Source organism: Moschus berezovskii, chromosome 17 (genome assembly GCF_049115385.1).
Source record: "Moschus berezovskii isolate FMDL1 chromosome 17, NW_MosBer_1.0, whole genome shotgun sequence".
Taxonomy (NCBI): Eukaryota; Metazoa; Chordata; class Mammalia; order Artiodactyla; family Moschidae; genus Moschus; species Moschus berezovskii.
The window spans coordinates 19113503-19132770 of record NC_142476.1 but is presented as its reverse complement, the minus strand read 5'-3'; the positions used below and the strand labels follow the sequence as shown (position 1 = coordinate 19132770).

Genomic DNA, 19268 nt, shown 5'->3' with positions numbered 1-19268 from the left:
AAAGTAAGCTTCAGTCAGTTCCACACATAGATATGCCCCCCTTCACATCTCCCACGGGCCCATGATCTCACTGCCATCCTGAGGCTGCTTCTAATTTCTTTTTTAACAGACTTATCATCTGTCATGTCATGATTTTAAAAGGAAGTAACCTTCTTAAGAATGGTGACAGGCACCACTTTTAGGGGATGTACTGGGAGAAGGAAGTGTTTCCGCTTCTCCCCACTGCCCCATATCTCTCCCCAAATTTCAGCTCCAAGCCACGCTGAACTCTGCTCCTCCTACCCTCAGAATCCCATCTGTTGGAGCACTTACAAAGGATGTGTTGTGTAAACAACCTCATCCACCCCAAGAGACTGTTTTTAAAGATCAGTCAGTTCAGTCGCTCAGTTGTATCTGATTCTTTGCGACCCCATGGACTGCAGCACGCCAGGCTTCCCTGTCCATCACCATCTCCCAGAGTTTACTCAAACTCATGTCCATCGAATCAGTGATGCCATCCAACCATCTCATCCCCTGTCATCCCCTTCTCCTCCTGCCTTCAATCGTTCCCAGCATCAGGGTCTTTTCCAATGAATCAGTTCTTCACATCTAGTAGCCAAAGTATTGGAGCTTCAGCTTTAGCATCAATCCTTCCAATGAATATTCAGGACTGATTTAATTTAGGATGGACTGGTTGGATCTCCTTGCAGTCCAAGGCACTCTCAAGAATCTTCTACAACACCACAGTTCAAAAGCGTCAGTTTTTCAGCGCTCAGCTTTCTTTACAGTCCAACCCTCACATCCATATATGACCACTGGAAAAACCATAGCCTTGACTAGACGGACCTTTGTTGCAAAGTAATGTCTCTGCTTTTTAATATGCTATCTAGGTTGCTCGTAGCTTTTCTTCCAATGAACAAGTATCTTTTAATTACATGGCTGCAGTCACCATCTGCAGTGATTTTAGAACCCAAGAAAATAAATTCTGTCACTATTTCCATTGTTTCCCCATCTATTTGCCATGAAGTGATGGGACTAGATGCCATGATTTTAGTTTTTTGAATACTGAATTTTAAACCAGCTTTTTCACTCTCCTCTTTCACTTTCATCAAGAGGTTCTTTAGTTCCTCTTTGCTTTCTGCCAAAGGGTGGTGTCATCTGCATATCTGAGGTTATTGATGTTCCTCCCGGCAATCTTGATTCCAGCTTGTGCTTCATCCAGCCCAGCGTTCCTCATGATGCACTTTACATATAAGTTAAATAAGCAGGGTGACAATATGCAACCTTGACGCTCCTTTCTCGATTTGGAACCAGGCCATGTCAGGTTCTAACTGTTGCTTCTTGATCAGTATACAGATTTCTCAGGAGGCATTTGGCATCATCTTTTAGGATTTGAAAAACACCACCCAGTTCTCAAAGCTAACAGTGCCCAAATGCAGAATCCACATTCCATAAGGACTGAGCTAGCATCTGAATGGTCCCAGTCAGAAATTCAGTTCCAGACATGTCCACAATTCAAACGATTTCAATAATGGTATCTAAAGCTCCACGTGAGAGTTTACTAGCTCACCCTCCTCCTAACACTCCTGTGCTTCTCTGCCCCTTCACTTCAAAGTTCTGTCCCTCCATCAGACTAGCAGGGTGTCTGCTCCAGCCCACAGAGTAGAGCTGCCAAAGCTCAGACGAATCCTTCCTACAAGGTACTTGTTGGAGAACCTCAAGACAAAGAACAGGTTCAGTGGCAGGTTCTGTACCTGCCACTAAACAAATAAGTGTTTGCACACGTGGCAGAGTTCAGATCTGGACTCTTTCCTTCCGATGTATCACTTGACAGCGAGACTGTAGGAGCGAAGAGGTTTTAATTCACCCACCTCCAATTACCAGGAGCTACAAAGAGTCAAACCAAAGAATGTGACAGACTCAGGTTGAGACACACACAATCCTTCTGTTCAAGGTTCAGGTCAGATCCACCTCCTCCAGGAAACCCTCCATGGTCATTCCAAGGTTAGAAATTCTCCCAGAAACTTTTGGCTATACCAACTAGTATACTTCCCAGGTGGCGCCAGTGGTAAAGAACCTACCTGCCAATTCAGGGAGACTTAAGAGACACAGGTTCAATGCCTAGGTCGGGAAGATCCCCTGGAGGAAGGCATGGCAACCCACTCTAGTATCCTTGCCTGAAGAATCCCATGGACAGAGGAGCATAGCGGGCTACGGTCCACAGGGTTGCAAAGGGTCAGACACCCAAGAACATACCAACCCGAGACCCTCATACAAACGGAAACAACACTCTGGTAAACGTAATGCAAGTGCTAATCTTCAGGCAGGACACACAAATAGGGCCAGTAGTCCTAGCTGTGTACCCCTGCTATCTCTATAGCTTGACTGATGCTGCTGCCCTTGGTTGAATAACCAGAACATCATCTTAGAAAACAACATGGCAGCCTGGCGTTCTTGGATGGAGTATAAGCTTCCTGAGGAGAGAAACCATGCTTCTCACTTCCCTCAGCCCACAGAACCTACTGCAAACCAGCTGGTTAGCAACGAATTACTCGTAAACTGACTGGTTTGTGGTTGAGAAATTTCTCACCACTCCAAATCTATATCACCACCTCCAGATGTTACTAAGTTCATGGAGAACCTCTCTCTCTCTCTCTTACACACACACACACACACACACACACACACACACACACACACACACACACATATATCTGATCTTTTAGTTCTGCAGGGCTAAACCCTTGGTTCTAACTTCACCTTATCTTCTCCTGGCTCCTTCGAGAACCTTTGAATGAAATAAATCATATTTTCCATGAGCTAGACGATATAAAAAAAGAGAGGAGGGCTGAGCAGGGGACTTAGCGGTTGAGCTTTAATAAGCAAGTCTGATGTTTATCCGTCTGCACTGCAGACCCTGTTTTTACACAAGGCAAAGCCTCCCTTTCCTGTTCTCCCCAGGAAATCACTACCGCCTCACTTTTTCCCCCACCTGGCTGCAAATCCCTGACATATCAAGGACATCCAGCCTTGGTGGGGGTGAGACTAGATGAGAGACAGTTAAGGGCAGGAGTTCTTTGTGTTGACAAGAGGGAATCAAGCCCAGCGTGTGCTCGGGGCCCTTCCTCCCATCACTAGTCCGTGGGCTTCTTGCACCCACCATTTGGAGACCCCCCTGCCCCCTCTCTCTCTTCCTAGGCTGGCACAGGACACAGGACTCTGCCTCTGTTGAGCAGCCCCTCTGTGAAAGGTCAAAGCTGAGTAAAATCCAATTTTCTGGTAACAAGGATAGGCTGAAAATTCACACACACAGCCAAACCACTTATTAATCTGTCCCCATCAGATGGAGGGAGGCAGAGATATAACCAGCACACCAGAATTGTCTTTGAGAAGCTACAGCTTAAGGAAAAATGAGGGAAGGCCTACATTGCCTAAACCCGCCAGACGTTAGACACGTGGAACTCGGCAAACATTGCCAAGGGACCAGTGTTCCTTCACACCAAGTCCCCGACCAGCCAGGCATGTCCACCTTCCAACAGCCACTCCTGAATGCCTACTCTGTGTCAGGCAGAGATGAAAGATCCTCTTATGTCTAAAAGAGGTAACTCCTGGGACTTCCCTGCTGGTCCAGCGGCTAAGGTTCTGCGCTCCCAGTGCAGGCGGCCTGCATTCAGTCCCTCACCGGGGAGCTGGATCCCGCAAGGGTTCACCTGCGGCAACTACAGATCCACATGCCCCGCGACGAAGACCCGCTGCAGCCACATAAATAAATATTTAACACCAGCTCGGGAAGCAGTCCTAGGAATGGAGCTCGTGGGAGGGGGAAACCCACGCCAGCAGGGGGACGAGCCAGGGAGCGGCATCAGGAGAGGTTCCACGCGGGCTGCTCCTCGAGCAGGAGGGAGGCGCCCACCAGTCTGCGTGAGGATCACAGGGAGGAACGTCAAGATGTCCCTGGGGAATGTCAGACGGTCCTGTTACTTGGAAGCGCAGAGGGACCACACAGGAGCTGGGGCTGCTGGAACAGGGCCGGGCTAGTGGGCAAATGGAAAGGGGCTAAATGTCCCTCGGAGCAAGGGTTTGACATGGTAAGAAACAGGGAGCTGTGCGTGGGTTCTGAGCAACATTGGGGCTAGTGGTAAAGACCCCGCCTGCCAATACAGGAGCTTTAAGAGCGGCAGGTTCGATCCCTGGGTCAGGAAGATCCCCCTGGAGGAGGGCATGGCCACCCACTCCAGTATTCCTGCCTGAAGAACCCCATGGACAGAGGAGCCTAGCGGGCTACAGTCCACAGGGTCACAAAGAGTCAGACACGACTGAAGCGACTGAGCACACACGCCTGAGATCTACATTCCAGAACATTAACTCCAGGGATGCGCAGACCTTGAGTGGGGTAGATCAGGAGAGATAGGCAAGGCAGGAAAGCACGGGGCTCCTGAGAGAGGCCTCAGAAGAAACGCCAACGGCCTCACCCCCTTCAGTAACCACCCTCTGCCTTCTGAATACAGTCCAGACTCCATGTACGGGCCCGATGGCCCTTATGCTCCAGCCTCTAACTTGTATCATCTCTTCCTCTCACACGCAGCCTCCCAGCCAGGCTGAGTGACTCTCTGAAATCCAGTCCGCATGCCTGCTATTCCCTTCTTTCCCATCCTTCCCCAATACCTCACCTCTGATCCCTGGGCGTCTCAGTGACAGGCAGCTTGTTTCTCCATGCCCGGCGGGTGGTGACATCACTCACCTCACTGCCTCAGCATCACTGCCCCTGAATTTAAGGCCCCGTGAGGACACAGAAAGGGCCTGGAGAGCCATAGCTTCCCAGTGCCCGGCCTGGAAGCCTCTTACACAGTAGCCACTCGAGGAGCAGTTGTTAAATGGTTCAACACAGAGCTTTCTGGGTTTGTGGGGGTTTTTTTGGTATCAAAATATAAAGTAATTTATAAGTAACTGAATATTAAAATTTTGATGGATAAAACTTGAGTAGCTAAAAACTGTATCTTTACTTTAGAAACAACCTTTTCTCTCTTAACATTCAAAGACATTAGTGGTCAAGCTTCCTTCTCTGACTTGTCTTTTATTTCTAACCTTCTGGCAGGCACTGAAAATACCTCTCTGATTCTACTTCTGAAAGAACTTATTTACAAGAGGACCCCAGTTTCAGAACTGTCACAGGAAGAGGTGTCCTCGGGAAAGAAATGAGTAATTGATTACATGCAAGAACTATAATTGATTACATGCAGAATTCTTCATAATATATCAGGCTTTGGAGAGCTCCTTTCAGTAGCAACCACCTCCTTCTAGATTGAAATGTTCCTCTGCAGAACACTGCCAGAGAGGGGGGAATCAACAAATCCTAGCTCTAAAGCAAGGATGTCATCAACCATGGAAGAACAAAATGATGACCACAGCATGGACTGGGGGTCCACTCTGTACCAAGCAGATATGTGCTGGGTGGGTTTTTTAATGTATATTTTTATTTATTTGGCTGTGCTGGCTCTTAGTTGCAGCACTCAGGATATTTGATCTTCACTGTGGCATGTGGCATGTGGAATCTAGTTCCCCAACCAGGGATTGAACCTGGGCCCCCTGCATTGACAGCAGAGTCTTAGAGCCCACCAGGGAAGTCCCCATGCTGGGTGTTTTATATCCATTATCTCTTTCTCTACAATGAGACCTCTCATGCCCATATTCCAAAAAAGAAAACTAAGGCTCAAATAGGGTAAATGATTTTCCAAAATGGAGCAAACTGCAGTTTAAACTCAAGTCCATCCAACCCCAAACCTGAGCTCTTTCCATTATTCCAACTATCTTGAATCAGAAATAAATATAAAGGGAAAAAAATTCATGACAACACAGCCCAACATAGAGCTTCATTCACGAATGATCAGTTGATTCAGAGCCTACTATCTGGAGACATCGAGCAAGAGACACAGACACTAAAACATCTTCTTTATATTCTGAGCACATCGAGCAAGGATGCAGGGGCGGAGGAGGGGGGGGCGCAGAGAGAGAAAGGAACCAGCAAACACCAAGACAGATGGCCAGAACTGGAAAGGCATCGAGCTCGACTCCTCCCTGACCACACACAGGCTCCTGCACATGACTGCTCCAGGAAGCCACTGGAGCCCGTGCGGGGAGGCACTGCCAAGCCTGGGAGGAGACATCACAAAACAGGAGGCACACACCACAGCATATGGAATCTCAACAGTCCTTGGGAGCTGCACCTACCACCCCTGGCCTCTTGGCGAAAGCAAGCAGCTTTACTCTGATGGAATGATAAGACCCAGTGGTATTCCTGGTTTGGGCTACAATCAATCCTCCAAACTCCACCATCAGCAACAACTGGGGGGACTGTGGTCAAGCCCAGCCCCACTTCACTATCCCTAAGCTTCTCCTTGAGTCGCCATCACCCTAATACACACATCCCCTCTCCAACCACGGTGAGCGCCTCTGGAAGATCGTCTTCGCCACTGGGGACCTTGCCAATCCCACCCGTTCTGAGACGCTCAGCTCTCCCAGAAGCAGGGCGGGGCCCCCTGTGCCCACAGTGGCGCCTCCCTGCTCTGACCGTCAGCACTGCCCCACTTGGCGCTTCCCTACGCGTCCGTCTAGGGGCCCTTGGGACTGACGCATTGTATTCCAACGGTGCTGTCTGGCACGATGTTCCTCACTCCTTCCTCAGTTAAATTCAGTAACATACTCACCGACTCGGTTCCAGGTACTGATACAGGACCGATTAAATCCCAGCCCTGCCCTGTGGGACTTACAGTCTGGCAGAGGATGGATAATACAAGACAAAGTTGTACAAATCTACTTATCATAATAGCGCACAAGATGCGATCCAAGGCGTTAGTTCGCATCACCCTGCTCATTTCCTCCACGTCATTTAGCTGAATCTGTGGCTGTCGCGTTTCTTTCTTTACTACGGTCGGTCTGTCCCCAGTAGGAGACCCTGGGGCCGGAGCCCTGGCTGGCTGGCTCACTGCTGTGCCCCCAGCAGTCCGCATGGGCTTGTGCACAGAAACACGTTCATTAAAAGCTGCATTTGTGGAAGGTGACACAGTGAGGCAGAGAAGTGCCGGGAACTATGAGCAGGAAGCCCAGCTTAGAGGTCCAGGCAAAGATTGCTCGACAGGAGACCCCGGAGCTCAGACGTGAAGCAAGAGTAAGGACCTGAGAGGGAAGAGGTGAGGCCCCAGCCAGAGGAAGAAACGGGAGGAGCAAAGGGAAGAAACGGCCGAGTCAGCGTGACAGAGCCCTTCACTGTCACCACGCCGGCTGCTCCCAAAGAGAGGCAGCTTTGTCCTTAGGGGACATGCGGCAATGCCCGGAGCCACTAGTGACCGTCATGACTTGGAGCAGCAGGGACTCCGGGCATCCGGAATCCAGGGATACGGTTCAATACCCTTCAAGTTACAGGACAGCTCCCCATTCCCCGCCCTGCCCGCTGCCTACAACAGTGGATGCCAGCAGTGCTGAGGTCTGGCAATGTTTAAAGGACATGAAAACAACCTTCCGAGGTTCACCATTTCTACTCACACCTAATAGTGTCTTTTTATTAGAATTTGGATCATAATGGCATTTGCTTGTCCCCTCCCATAACCTCCAAAGGAAATACTCAGAGCCAATCGGGCTTTTATTTTAGCTGAAATGAGACTTTTAGCAGACACAGTGGACCTCCGGTAGCTACATATGGCCCCTGGGTCTATTTCATGGTCTTCACTAAGCACACAGAATCAATTTCCTTCATCTGTTGGCGACCCACCCTGACTCATCACTTTCCCTCTACATTCTAGGACCCCAAACTACCCACCCCCTATGCAGGGTAATGAGACACAGAAAGATGAGGCTAAGAGGGACTCAACAGCATCAGATGAATGGACAGACGGATGGCCAGCCGGACAGAGGGACAGAGAGCTTTCAGAATAGAACTTTGGAACCTTGGAACTTTTCAGGTTCACTGAAAAGCTGAAACTCCAATACTTCGACCACCTGGTGCAAAGAACTGACTCACTGGAAAAGACCCTGATGCTGGGAAAGATTGAAGGCAGGAGCAGGGGACGACAGAGGATGAGACGGTTGGATGGCATCACCAACGTGAGGGACATGAATTTGAGCAAGCTCCGGGAGCTGGCGATGGACAGGGAGGCCTGGGGCGCTGCCGTCCATAGGGTCGCAGAGTCAGACACGAGTGAGCGGCTGAGCTGGACTCAGAGCTTTTCTCTGTGCCTTGTGCGCTTTTCCACAAAGGCAGAGCTGGCCTGAATGCTGACACCCACTGACCGTGCCCATCACAGGGGCCTGCCACAAAGAATGTACAGAAGAGGTCACGTCCCAGGACTCTAAAGCCTGGGCAGGAAGTCAAGCAGCTGAATGTGACGGAGTGGCGGGAGTGGTGGGAGCTGGGAAGTCAGTGCAGACAAGGGCCCTCTGTCCAACGCCCAGGGGGGCTGAGCCTCAGCAGTGAAATCCGTGGGGCCTGATCCTGCTTCAGCTTCTCATAGGAAAAGTCTCAGTCTAAAATGAGTTTACTTATTTTTGCCCCCGGCAAACAATTCGTTATTATCTGAAATCTCTGAATGATGACTCTAAAATTTAAGAAAGAAAAAAAAAAGTCACCATTTTTTTCTGTTTCAAGAAACCCAACAGCAGCATATTTCTAACGAGTAGATTCAAGACACTCACAAGGACCAGCCCCCACTGTAACCTGAGCAGGACCCTGTGGGGCCTTCACAGGACAGACCCCTCCCCGCACCCCTCATCCTCCGCCTGCCTCTTGTCTGCAGGAAAGCTTTAGCCAGAGAATAAGTCTAACCACAGGCATGAGAAAAACGCAAAAAAACAACGGAAAGTCAAACAAGGCAAAACAATAAAAGTTTACCCACTAGAAAAAGTCAAGGACCTCCCGGTTCTTCACAAAGTCTATAGGTAGAGTCTGAGCCGTATCTTTTGAGCTGTTTCGCAGATAATGAAACCCCCACTGGGTGGAAGAAGGTAACCACATGCTGCCCACAAGCACGGAGACGCCAGACCAGCTAGAACCAGAAGGCTGATGATGTTGACTCTTGTTTGCCTCGCCACCAGCAGAAGCACCACCTGTCACCTCTAGGAAAGCAAAGGCAGCCACCCTGCCTGCTGTCTAACCAGGCACAATGAGCTGCAGAGGAGGGCAAGTGAGCCAGCCCACTGCTGCCATGAAACCAGGGGGCAGAAGGGCGGGCGATGCCCAGCAGGACGGCCAGGGCCACTAGAGGCGGAAAGGAAGCAGGTCTATAGTTGCCCACAGTTGGCACCGGGAGTGTCCAGGCCCCTACATGCGAACAAGTTCCATTCCGAGAGAGTGCGTGTGAATACAATTTATTTGCAAGTTCGACAAAGCTAGCCTAGGTACCCAGCTAACACAACTGGCTATACAGTACTGCACTGTAATAGGTTTATAATACTTTTCACACAAATAATATATAAAAGAACAAACACAAACAAATAGAGAAAACTTTTTTTAATCTTACAGGATTCTTACAGACAAGTGCACTAACTTGCCAACACAAGCTGGCATCTTTGAAAGTTTGCAGCTGGAAGGGTCACATGTAGGGGACTCACTGTATGGCTAGATCAGAAAGGAACGTTCTGATCTTTACAACAGGGAAATTTGCACAAACCGCTAAGGTTACTGACCCACGTGTCCAGTATTCTGGGAGGAGACCATGAGACAACATGAAAACAGAGCGTGCGGAATGCCCGTACCCCACGCGGTGTGCCCATACGTTTTTCAGCAAGCAAGGTATTTAATTTCCAGTCGCTGCTAAGTACCATGCCTGGGCCAACGCCAAATACAAAAGTGATGCAAAATATCGAGATCAGGTCTGAAAACTGAAAAGGTTTTATCATTGATCCACTTTGTACCTTCTTTAATCCTCCGAATAAAGTGCCAGTCTCCAGGTCAAATTCTTGGTCCAATTCCTCTTCATATTCTGACAAGAAAAACAGGGTCTGTTAGTCAACAAATCTAAGTAAAACTGGGTTGGTTTAATAGGAAAGGCACTAAAAGCAACTGGCATACAGCCTGGAAAACTGCCTCTGGACTGAGCTACAGGCACGGAGACATGTCGCACTCCTTCATTTCTGTGACCTCGGTTCCTGGAAAAACATGGGGCTGATGACAATGTCCCTTTAACTTGCCATAAGGGTCACAAAAGCAGAGGGATCAAGAGTGAAAGTTTCCAGTGCAGGGGACCACAGGAGGGATAAGGCAAATGCCCACTTGCACAGATGGTGAAAACAAGTTTTTGAACAGACCGTGACACAAAATGATGATGCTCACAGCCTATCGCATAATGCTAACAAGATCGCTGATGGAATTATATAATGGTCATACATATGCTTATAAGTGAACAATACAATTGGTTTAAAACAAAAAATATTTAAAAACTTTCATTCAAATAACGTTTAAAAAATGAACAATAACCAGGCACAGTGTGAAACAGTAGGAAGGAAGCAGAACATGACTGGCATGGCTTTTGCCCTCCTGGGACTTACTGTATACGGGTAAGAGAGGCAAACAAGGAGTAAGGAATTACAATGACGATGATGAATGCCACGACACGGGAGGTAAGGAGCGCTGTGGGGGCTGAATGTGGGGTGGCGGTGTGATCTCTATGGGTGTCTATGTGGGCTTCCCTGGTGGCTCAGATGGTCAAGGGTCTGCCCCCCGGAGAAGGGAATGGCAACCCACTCCTGTACTCTTCACTAAAGAATCCCAGAGACAGAGGAGCCTGGTGGGCTACAATCATGGGTCACAGAATCAGACACGACTGAGCAACTACCCCCCCCCACACACACACACGTGATGTCTAACAGGCATCTGGATGGGCATGGATGGAGCTCAAGAGAGTGCCTCAGCTGGAGGGAAAGACTTAGAAAAGTCCTCGGTATAAAGGCAGTGATGAAGCCTCCAGAGATGGCTGAGGTCGACCAAACGGGCACAGACTGCATGGACAAGAAAAAAAAAAAATCCAGTTCTTATCAGACCAACAAACAGACAAAAAACACAGAAGACCACGAAGGAGAACCTAGAAAAGATCAAAGGAAACCTGAGTTCGTAATCCTGAAATGATGCTGCTTTCGGAGTAGGGCCAAAGGGCAGATGTACACACACGCTGGAAGCGGACAGCAGCTCCAGCTTCCAACCGCAGGCAACGCTGCCTCCAGGGAAGACAGAAAAGGGAGGCGCATGGAGCACTGCGCCCAGGGACCCACAGGCCCCAGCTCCAGGGCGCGCTCACACTGGGTTCCACGAGGTGCAGGAGGTGGCCTGGCAGTGTGTGGCTGCCCTGGTCCGTCCTGTTACAGCTGCACACGTGCCACGCTGGGTACGCATACGTGTGTGGTGGTGTACACAGACTCAAGTCCCAAGAAAACAACCAGAACCACCAGCAAGCTGCGACAACCCAACACAGCAGCAGGTCCCTCTGAACTCTACCAATAAGAAGGGGGAAACCCCTCTGCTTTCTTGCCTCTTCTCTTTTGGTTTCACTTTCCGACAAAGTGCAACCTCCAGAAACATCAGAATTATGCAGAACTGAAACGAAGCAAAAAACTGAAGTTCTTTTCTTCTAAGGGTACATTCCAAAGCATTGACGTGTCGGCGCGAAGCACCAGACGCGCCCTCTAGTGGGGAAAAAAGGAATCGTATGCGGACAGGAGACGAGATGAAACCCTGTCCTGCCACTGTCCAACTGAAATGCTGCTGCTGCTGCTGCTGCTAAGTCACTTCAGTCGTGTCCGACTCTGTGCGACCCCATAGATGGTAGCCCACCAGGCTCCGCCGTCTCTGGGATTCTCCAGGCAAGAACACTGGAGTGGGCTGCTACACTAGACATATTTATAATTTTAACGTTTTTAGTCGCCACACCGTAAAAAGAGGGGAAAAAGACAAAAATTTAAGGTGAAATTAATTTCAATATATCTTACATATCCCACTATATCCAAACATTATTTCAACATGGAATCAACGCTGAACAATTACACATTCCTTTTTCTTCCTAATTCTTCAAAACTCCATTGACACGTTATCCTTAAAGCACATCTCAATCTGAAGCAGCCACATCCCCGGAGCTCACCTGTGGCTACCTCCATGACAGTATTGTCCTAGACCAAAATCCTCCCTTCTGGAGAATTCCTGCCAGTCACTGAAGGAAACGTGGCTCAAAATAGCCTGGAGTTAAAACTCCCCTCCGGGTCCTCCCCATCATTCTATGCAAAACAAAGAACTCTCTCATCTGAAGAAAAAAAGGGAAATTAAGGTTGATTACGCCCAGCTCCCAGCCAGTAGAGCCTCTGGCCAATCTCCAGAATTCCTTGCCCCAGCCATTTAAGAGATAACTACTCCTTACTACCTTGGAGAAGAACAGGCCCTCTCTTAAGACAGCAGAGTTCCTCATATATGCCGATACATACTTACTCTTTCCTTGGGTTAGTGCAGCAGCTCACTAATCTGACTGCGGCCCCTTCTCGCCTAATTAAAGTGATCTGTTCCTGTAACGTGCCCGGCTCGTTCTTTTCCCGAACCTCGCCTTCTCTAACTCCCTTACCCTACAGTCATGGCAATCCACTCCAGTACTATTGCCTGGAAAATCCCATGGGCAGAGGAGCCTGGTAGACTACAGTCTATGGGGTCGCAAAGAGTCGGACACGACTGAGCGACTTCACTTTCATCCTTGTCTGATTTCTCAACACAAACTTTGTATGACATACATTACAACGTAAATCCATCTATGATACTTTGGTGATCACTGTCTCCAGACTGTCTTGCTCAGCTGAAATGCACTGCTATAGAATTCAGCTGACGTAGGATAATGAGAGCTGACAAGCTGCAGCAGGAGCTCTTCCTGGAAAAGCGATGGCCCTTAGAACTTCTCTATCTTCTTAGGTGAGGGACCCCCACATCCTCACGCACTGGGCAAGAGATTTCATCGTAACTCACATAGGGCTTCCCTCATGGCTCAGATGGGAAAGAATCTGCCTGCAATGTAGGAGACCTGGGTTCAATCCTTGGGTTGGGAAGATCCTCTGGAGGAGGGCATGGCAACCCACTCCAGTATTCTTGCCTGGAGAATTCCATGGACAGAGGAGCCTGGCGGGTTACAGTCCATGGGGTTGCAAAGAGCCGGACACGACTGAGCACTAACCCTTTCACACACTTTTAAGCAAAAGTACACTGCAAACAGAAACCAGCTTTCTTTGGCTGAGTGATTTTTCTTCACACCACACAGGCCTGACTGTGAACAGAGACAGCCCTTTCTTCTAGACGCCCTGGTCCCACTTCCCAAAGTTCAGAACAGGCTGTTCAGAAAGTTCTCAGGCTGTACAGAACTGCCTGAGAGCGCAGAAATGAAGCCCTTTCGACAGATGAGTCCTCAATATTAAGTCTTCTATGATTCTCCCCCAGCCCTCTGCCACCAATCACCGCCTGACAAAAGCATACACGGAAGCCCCATTCCATCTTCTGAGAAGATCTGCATTTTTACGGGTTGGTGTAAACCATTCACTTAAAGCCTCTAACTAAACTACCCCTTTTATATCAACAGTTTGATAGGAAATCAATTCTGGGGTGGGGCAGGGGGAATTAGAGACTGTAATCTCTAATTGTTGTAAAAGGCACACACACACACACACACACCCCCTCATCTGACACGAGCCACGGCTAGAGACTAGCACGCCCAGTTGTGGCTTATCTGTCCTTCCAATGCTTCTAGCATTTGAGGAATTCCCATCAGCTCCTGGGGATTCTTCCTTCCTCTAGGAAGCTGGTGGCTACCGCAGACTGTGGTAGTGAGTGAGAGTGGAGAGGGGAGCAGGGCTTCTGAAGACACGCGAATTTACCAGTGAGCTGCCTAGAAAATCCCAGGGGCGGGGGAGCCTGGTGGGCTGCCGTCGGTGGGGTCACACAGAGTCGGACACGACTGAAGTGACGCAGCATCAGCAGCAGCTCTCCAAAGTGCGCACGGACACGCCCACAGGCAAGGGGCGACGAGCCAGTTTTCCCAGGAGGTTCTCCAAGGGCCTGCTCTCCTCTATGCCAGTTCCCACTCAGGGAGACGAAAAAGTGGCTTAAAAATAGCCCAAGTAAACACGCATCATATGTGTAAATAGGACGCAAAGCAACATAGGACAAAAATGACCTTCAAACCTCCACCACGGACAGCAGCTCATCTACAGCTCCTGAGGAATTCCGGGGTCTATCCACACAGGCACCAGGCACGCGATTTGCATGGGAATCCTTAGGGCTTCCCGGAGAGGCAGGAGTCCCAGCCTGAGATGGAGACGCTCCAGCAAAGAGCAATCCATAAGCTATGTCCTTGTGTTTGATCCAACACGGAGCGACGGCTGAGGAAGCGGGGGCCTGAGGAGTGAGGCGCTGTGGAGTCTAACCCTGAGGGGGCCTGCAGAAGCCCTCCAGCCCCGCCCTGTCCAGAGTCACCGACAGGTTTATCTCGGGCACCAAGAACGCAGACTCTCTGCAGGCCCCCTGGAGCCCCGCCCCGCAGGACCAGCTTAGGAAGGAAACACCGGTGTAGGCCTGAGAGGGAGGAGTGGGTCAGGAGACCCAGCATCCCAGGAGGAAGGGGGAGTCAACGATCCATTTCGACCCTGGCCACGAGGAACACAGGAAAGTGTTAGCTGCCCAGTCGTGTCCGACTCTTTGTGACCACCATGGACTCCACCAGGCTCCTCTGTCCATGGGATTCTCCAGGCAAGAATACTGCAGTGGGTTGCCATGCCCTCCTCCAGAAGATCTTCCCGACCCAGGGATCGAACCCGGGTCTCCTGCATTGCAGGCAGATTCTTTACCACTGAGCCAGCAGGGAAGCCACATAGAAAACAAAGGTCAAGTATAACATGGAGCCCTACCAGGCGGCAGGTTCGGAGCCTCAGCTGCGTCATGACACCCCCTATCCATGCTGGCTATCTAGACAGGCTTGCCTCCTGCAGGGCCTAGGCACTTGGGTCCTTCCACAAGGCTGTACTGACTGAAAGGCCCCTAGCGGCCCTCTGCATGGGCAGCGAGCTCCCCAGCTCCAAGGGCAAGGCCACCTGTTCAAACACAGGATTGGTAGCCTTCATCCCCATCCTGAACTGGGCCCCAGATAACTACCCAGCCGTCTTGCAACCAAACTCCTCTAATCACAAAAGTAAGCGGCAAAAATTACTTCCAGATTGGCAAAGCCCATCCTTCACGAGAGGTCTGTGTGTTGAATGAACAACGTGAAGGAATTCATCTATAAATCAGTTGCTGTACCCTTTTCTCATAAGCTGGGATTAGTGACAAGTGATAAGAACAGGCGTGCAAAGGAACAAACAAAAGCCCAAAGATGAATACGCCCAACTATATTTGTATCCCACTTTCAAACCACCTTGCAGCCAGGAAATTAAAAGACGCTTACTCCTTGGAAGGAAAGTTATGAGCAACCTAAATAGCATATTAAAAAGCAGAGACATTACTTTGCCAACAAAGGTCTGTCCAGTCAAGGCTATGGTTTTTCCAGTGGTCATGTATGGATGTGAGAGTTGGACTGTGAAGAAAGCTGATCGCCAAAGAATGGATGCTTTTGAACTGTGGGGCTGGAGAAGACTCTTGAGAACCCCTTGGACTGCAAGGAGATCCAACCAGTCCATTCTAAAGGAGATCAATCCTGGGCGTTCATTGGAAGGACTGATGCTAAAGCTGAAACTCCAATACTTTGGCTACCTCATGCGACGAGTTGACTCACTGGAAAAGAGTCTGATGCTGGGAGGGATTGGGGGCAGGAGGAGACGGGGACGACAGAGAATGAGATGGCTGGATGGCATTACCGACTCGATGGACATGAGTTTGAGTGAACTCCGGGAGTTGGTGATGGACAGGGAGGCCTGGCGTGCTGTGATTCATGGGGTTGCAAAGAGTCGGACAGGACTGAGCGACTGAACTGAACTGAACTTCAAACCACCTATTACATATATATATATAAAAGAAAGAAAAGAAACTGGAGGCAGTAATTCAAATAATTTGTTCCATATTTGCTTAAATATCTGGGCTCCCTGGTGTCACAGAGTTTATCTGGAAAAACGTTAATTGCTTGTCACTGAAGATTAAAGAAATGAAAATAAAATATCTGTGAAATAACTCAATAAAAAGCACAGTTCCTTCTATAAAATGTCTCTAACTGCAACTTTTCAGGAAGGCAGGTATTCCATGAGAGGTGAGCCTGGGCTCTGTAACGCCAAATGACCTAAGACAGCTGCTGTTCGTGAGAAAGTCATCACCGACAAAAGAAAAATGGTGGAATTTATAAATAAATCCAAGAGCTTGTTCTTCAAAAAGAGAATCAACCTATCAAAAGACAAAACCTTTGGTAAATTTCCTAAAACAAGAGAAATGAGACACGTGGGATTCAAGACATTCTAAGAATATAATATACAACCGTATGTTAGTACATTTGAAAACGTCAATGAAATTGAAACATATAAATACCACTGACTTGAGAAGAAAACCTAAATATACCAAGAATCCTGAAAGATACTGAAAAGCTTTTAATGAATCTACTTAAAAAGAAACTTCATGGCTAGACAAATTTACAAGTGAATAATATCAAAATCTGATACTGTTTAAGCCGTTCCATATTATGAGAAGGGGAGCGTCCTCATTCATTTCAAAAAGTTAACAAAATGCTGATATTGAAATCTGCAGATGAAACAATACAACTGTAGGCCAACTAATCTTATTTCAAAATTATTAATATTTTTTTAAACATGGAAACAATCAGTGTATTTAAGAATACCATCGTCACAGTAGGTTTGTTGTAGGAATCCACATAAACCAAACTGGAAAAATCTTTAAGTGATATCAATAGGTTGAGAAAGGAAAACTATGTGATCATCTGAATACTTTAAAAAATGGATAAAATTCAACATATATTGCTTATCTTAAAATTTTAGTAAAAGGGAGCTAGAAGTATTCCTTAACATGATTTCCCCCCATCCAGAGCAAAGCATATTCAGTTATCACTAACAGGAAAGCAACATAGGGGTTTCATTAAAGTAAGGATTAAAATAAGGATAGCATTCTTTTCCAACCACTGCATTGTTCTAGTAGTCCTGGTTAAGTAATAACAGATGAAGCAAAAAGTGAAAGTTGCTCAGTGGTGTCCGATTCTTTGCGACCCCATGGACTATACAGTCCAGGGAGTTCTCCAGGCCAGAATACTGGAGTGGGTAGCCTATCCCTTCTCCAGTGGATCTTCCCAACCCAGGAATCGAACCAGGGTTTCCTGCATTGCAGGCGGATTCTTCACCAGCTGAGCCATCAGGGAAGCCCAGATGAAGCAGAATCATTATCATTATGTATGGATGATATTCAGTTCAGCTCAGTCGCTCAGTCATGTCCGACTCTCTGCGACCCCATGAATCACAGCACGCCAGGCCTCCCTGTCCATCACCAAATCCCGGAGTTCACGCAAACTCATGTCCATCAAGTCGGTGATGCCATCCAGCCATCTCATTCTCTGTCGTCCCCGTCTCCTCCCGCCCCCAATCCCTCCCAGCATCAGACTCTTTTCCAGTGAGTCAGCTCGTCGCATGAGGTAGCCAAAGTATTGGAGTTTCAGCTTTAGCATCAGTCCTTCCGATGAACACCCAGGATCAATCTCCCTTAGAATGGACTGGTTGGATCTCCTTGCGGTACAAGGGACTCTCAAGAGTCTTCTCCAACACCACAGTTCAAAAGCATCAATTCTTTGGCGATCAGCCTTCTTCACAGTCCAGCTCTCACATCCATACATGACCACGGGAAAAACCATAGCCTTGACTAGACGGACCTTTGTTGGCAAAGTAATGTCTCTGCTTTTTAATATACTATCTAGGTTGGTCATAACTTTCCTTCCAAGGAGTAAGCGTCTTTTAAAAATTTCATGGCTGCAATCAGCATCCGCACCTGACCTGCCTCTTGAGAAACCTGTATGCAGGTCAGGAAGCAACAGTCAGAACCGTACATGGAACAACAGACTGGTTCCAAATAGGAAAAGGAGTACGTCAAGGTTGTATATTGTCACCCTGCTTATTTAACTTATATGCAGAGTACATCATGGATGATATTATCTAAATACAAAAATAAGGAGAATCAAATGATAAATGTCAAACACTAAGAGAGTTAAATAACTGTTGCAACATAAAATAGAGAAACCAAAACAAACACCTTTACTACAGACCAGACATAATCAGCTAGAAATTACAGAAAATACAACTAGAAAACATCCCAATTACAAAAGGAAAAAAAGACTTAGAAACAATCTTAACAGGAATTTTAACAGTCCCTATTATGAAGACACCATGAATTTTTACTAAGGGAAATAAGAGAAACCTTGAGAAAAAAATACCATACTCCTTGATGAAAAGACACAATATTACAAGATTTTAAATTACTTAAAAATTAATTTCTAGGTTTACTGTAATCTAATTAAAACCCTAATGACATTTTTTTCAAACTTGACAATTTCAAACACATATCTTGAAGAATAAACCAGTAAGAATAGCTAAGAAAAGAATGGAAATAAAGAAAAAAGCGTGGTAACACTCCACCAGATACTCAGCCATTCAAAATGCAAAAATAATTAAAACAGCACAGTACTGATGTAAGAACTGATTGAAAAGTCAATGAAACAGAAGAGACAGCTCCCAGGAAAGACAGCCCCCAGATTGTGTGTGTGCATCTGTGTGTATGTATACATAAAAGAATTGAGTAGATACAAGAATTTAGTACATGCTCAGGATTGCATTAAAATTCAGTAAAGAAAGACTTAGTTTATAGTGTTCAGTTATCTAGGTGGGAAAATAAATAATTCAACTCTTCATACCATATATCAAATACATGTGAGATGGACTGAAGAATAAAGGCTGAGACTACAATAAGACAGATATTCTCCAACAGAAAGAGTGTTAATCGACAAAGAATTCCTGGAGAACAATCTGGGTATATCTACCAAGAACCTTAAAAACTTTTTCATGTAGTTGGACTCTACAATTCCTCTTCTGGAACTCCTTCTGAGAAAAACAATCAGACACAAGAGTACAAACAGATTTCTCACAAAATAAACAGCATTCAACTCACGAAGCTGAAATGAGAAGGAACAGAGCAAATCCAGAGAAACAATAAGGAAGGGAATAATCAGATAAGGGCAGAAATCAACAAAAAGAAACAACTGAGAAACCTCACAAAGCCAAAGCTGAAAGGATTAATAAGATCTCTAACACACCGA

General features: G+C 47.5%; 1 protein-coding gene across 5 annotated transcripts in view; it reads right to left on the bottom strand.

Annotated features, from left to right (window-relative positions):
• HHAT (hedgehog acyltransferase) overlaps positions 1–19268 on the bottom strand; it is a 357633-nt gene that overhangs the window by 312978 nt on the left and 25387 nt on the right. For 4 of the 5 annotated variants that reach the window (XR_016039577.1, XM_055419017.2, XM_055419020.2 and 1 more), the window contains exon 3: positions 9883–9950. The exons of the other annotated variant lie outside the window; for it this stretch is intronic. Coding sequence is in view for 3 of the 4 variants with exons in the window: in XM_055419017.2 (XP_055274992.2) it covers positions 9883–9950 (68 nt within the window). In the remaining variant the exon portion in view is untranslated. The remainder of the gene's footprint in view (positions 1–9882; positions 9951–19268) is intronic. 5 annotated transcript variants of the gene reach the window in all.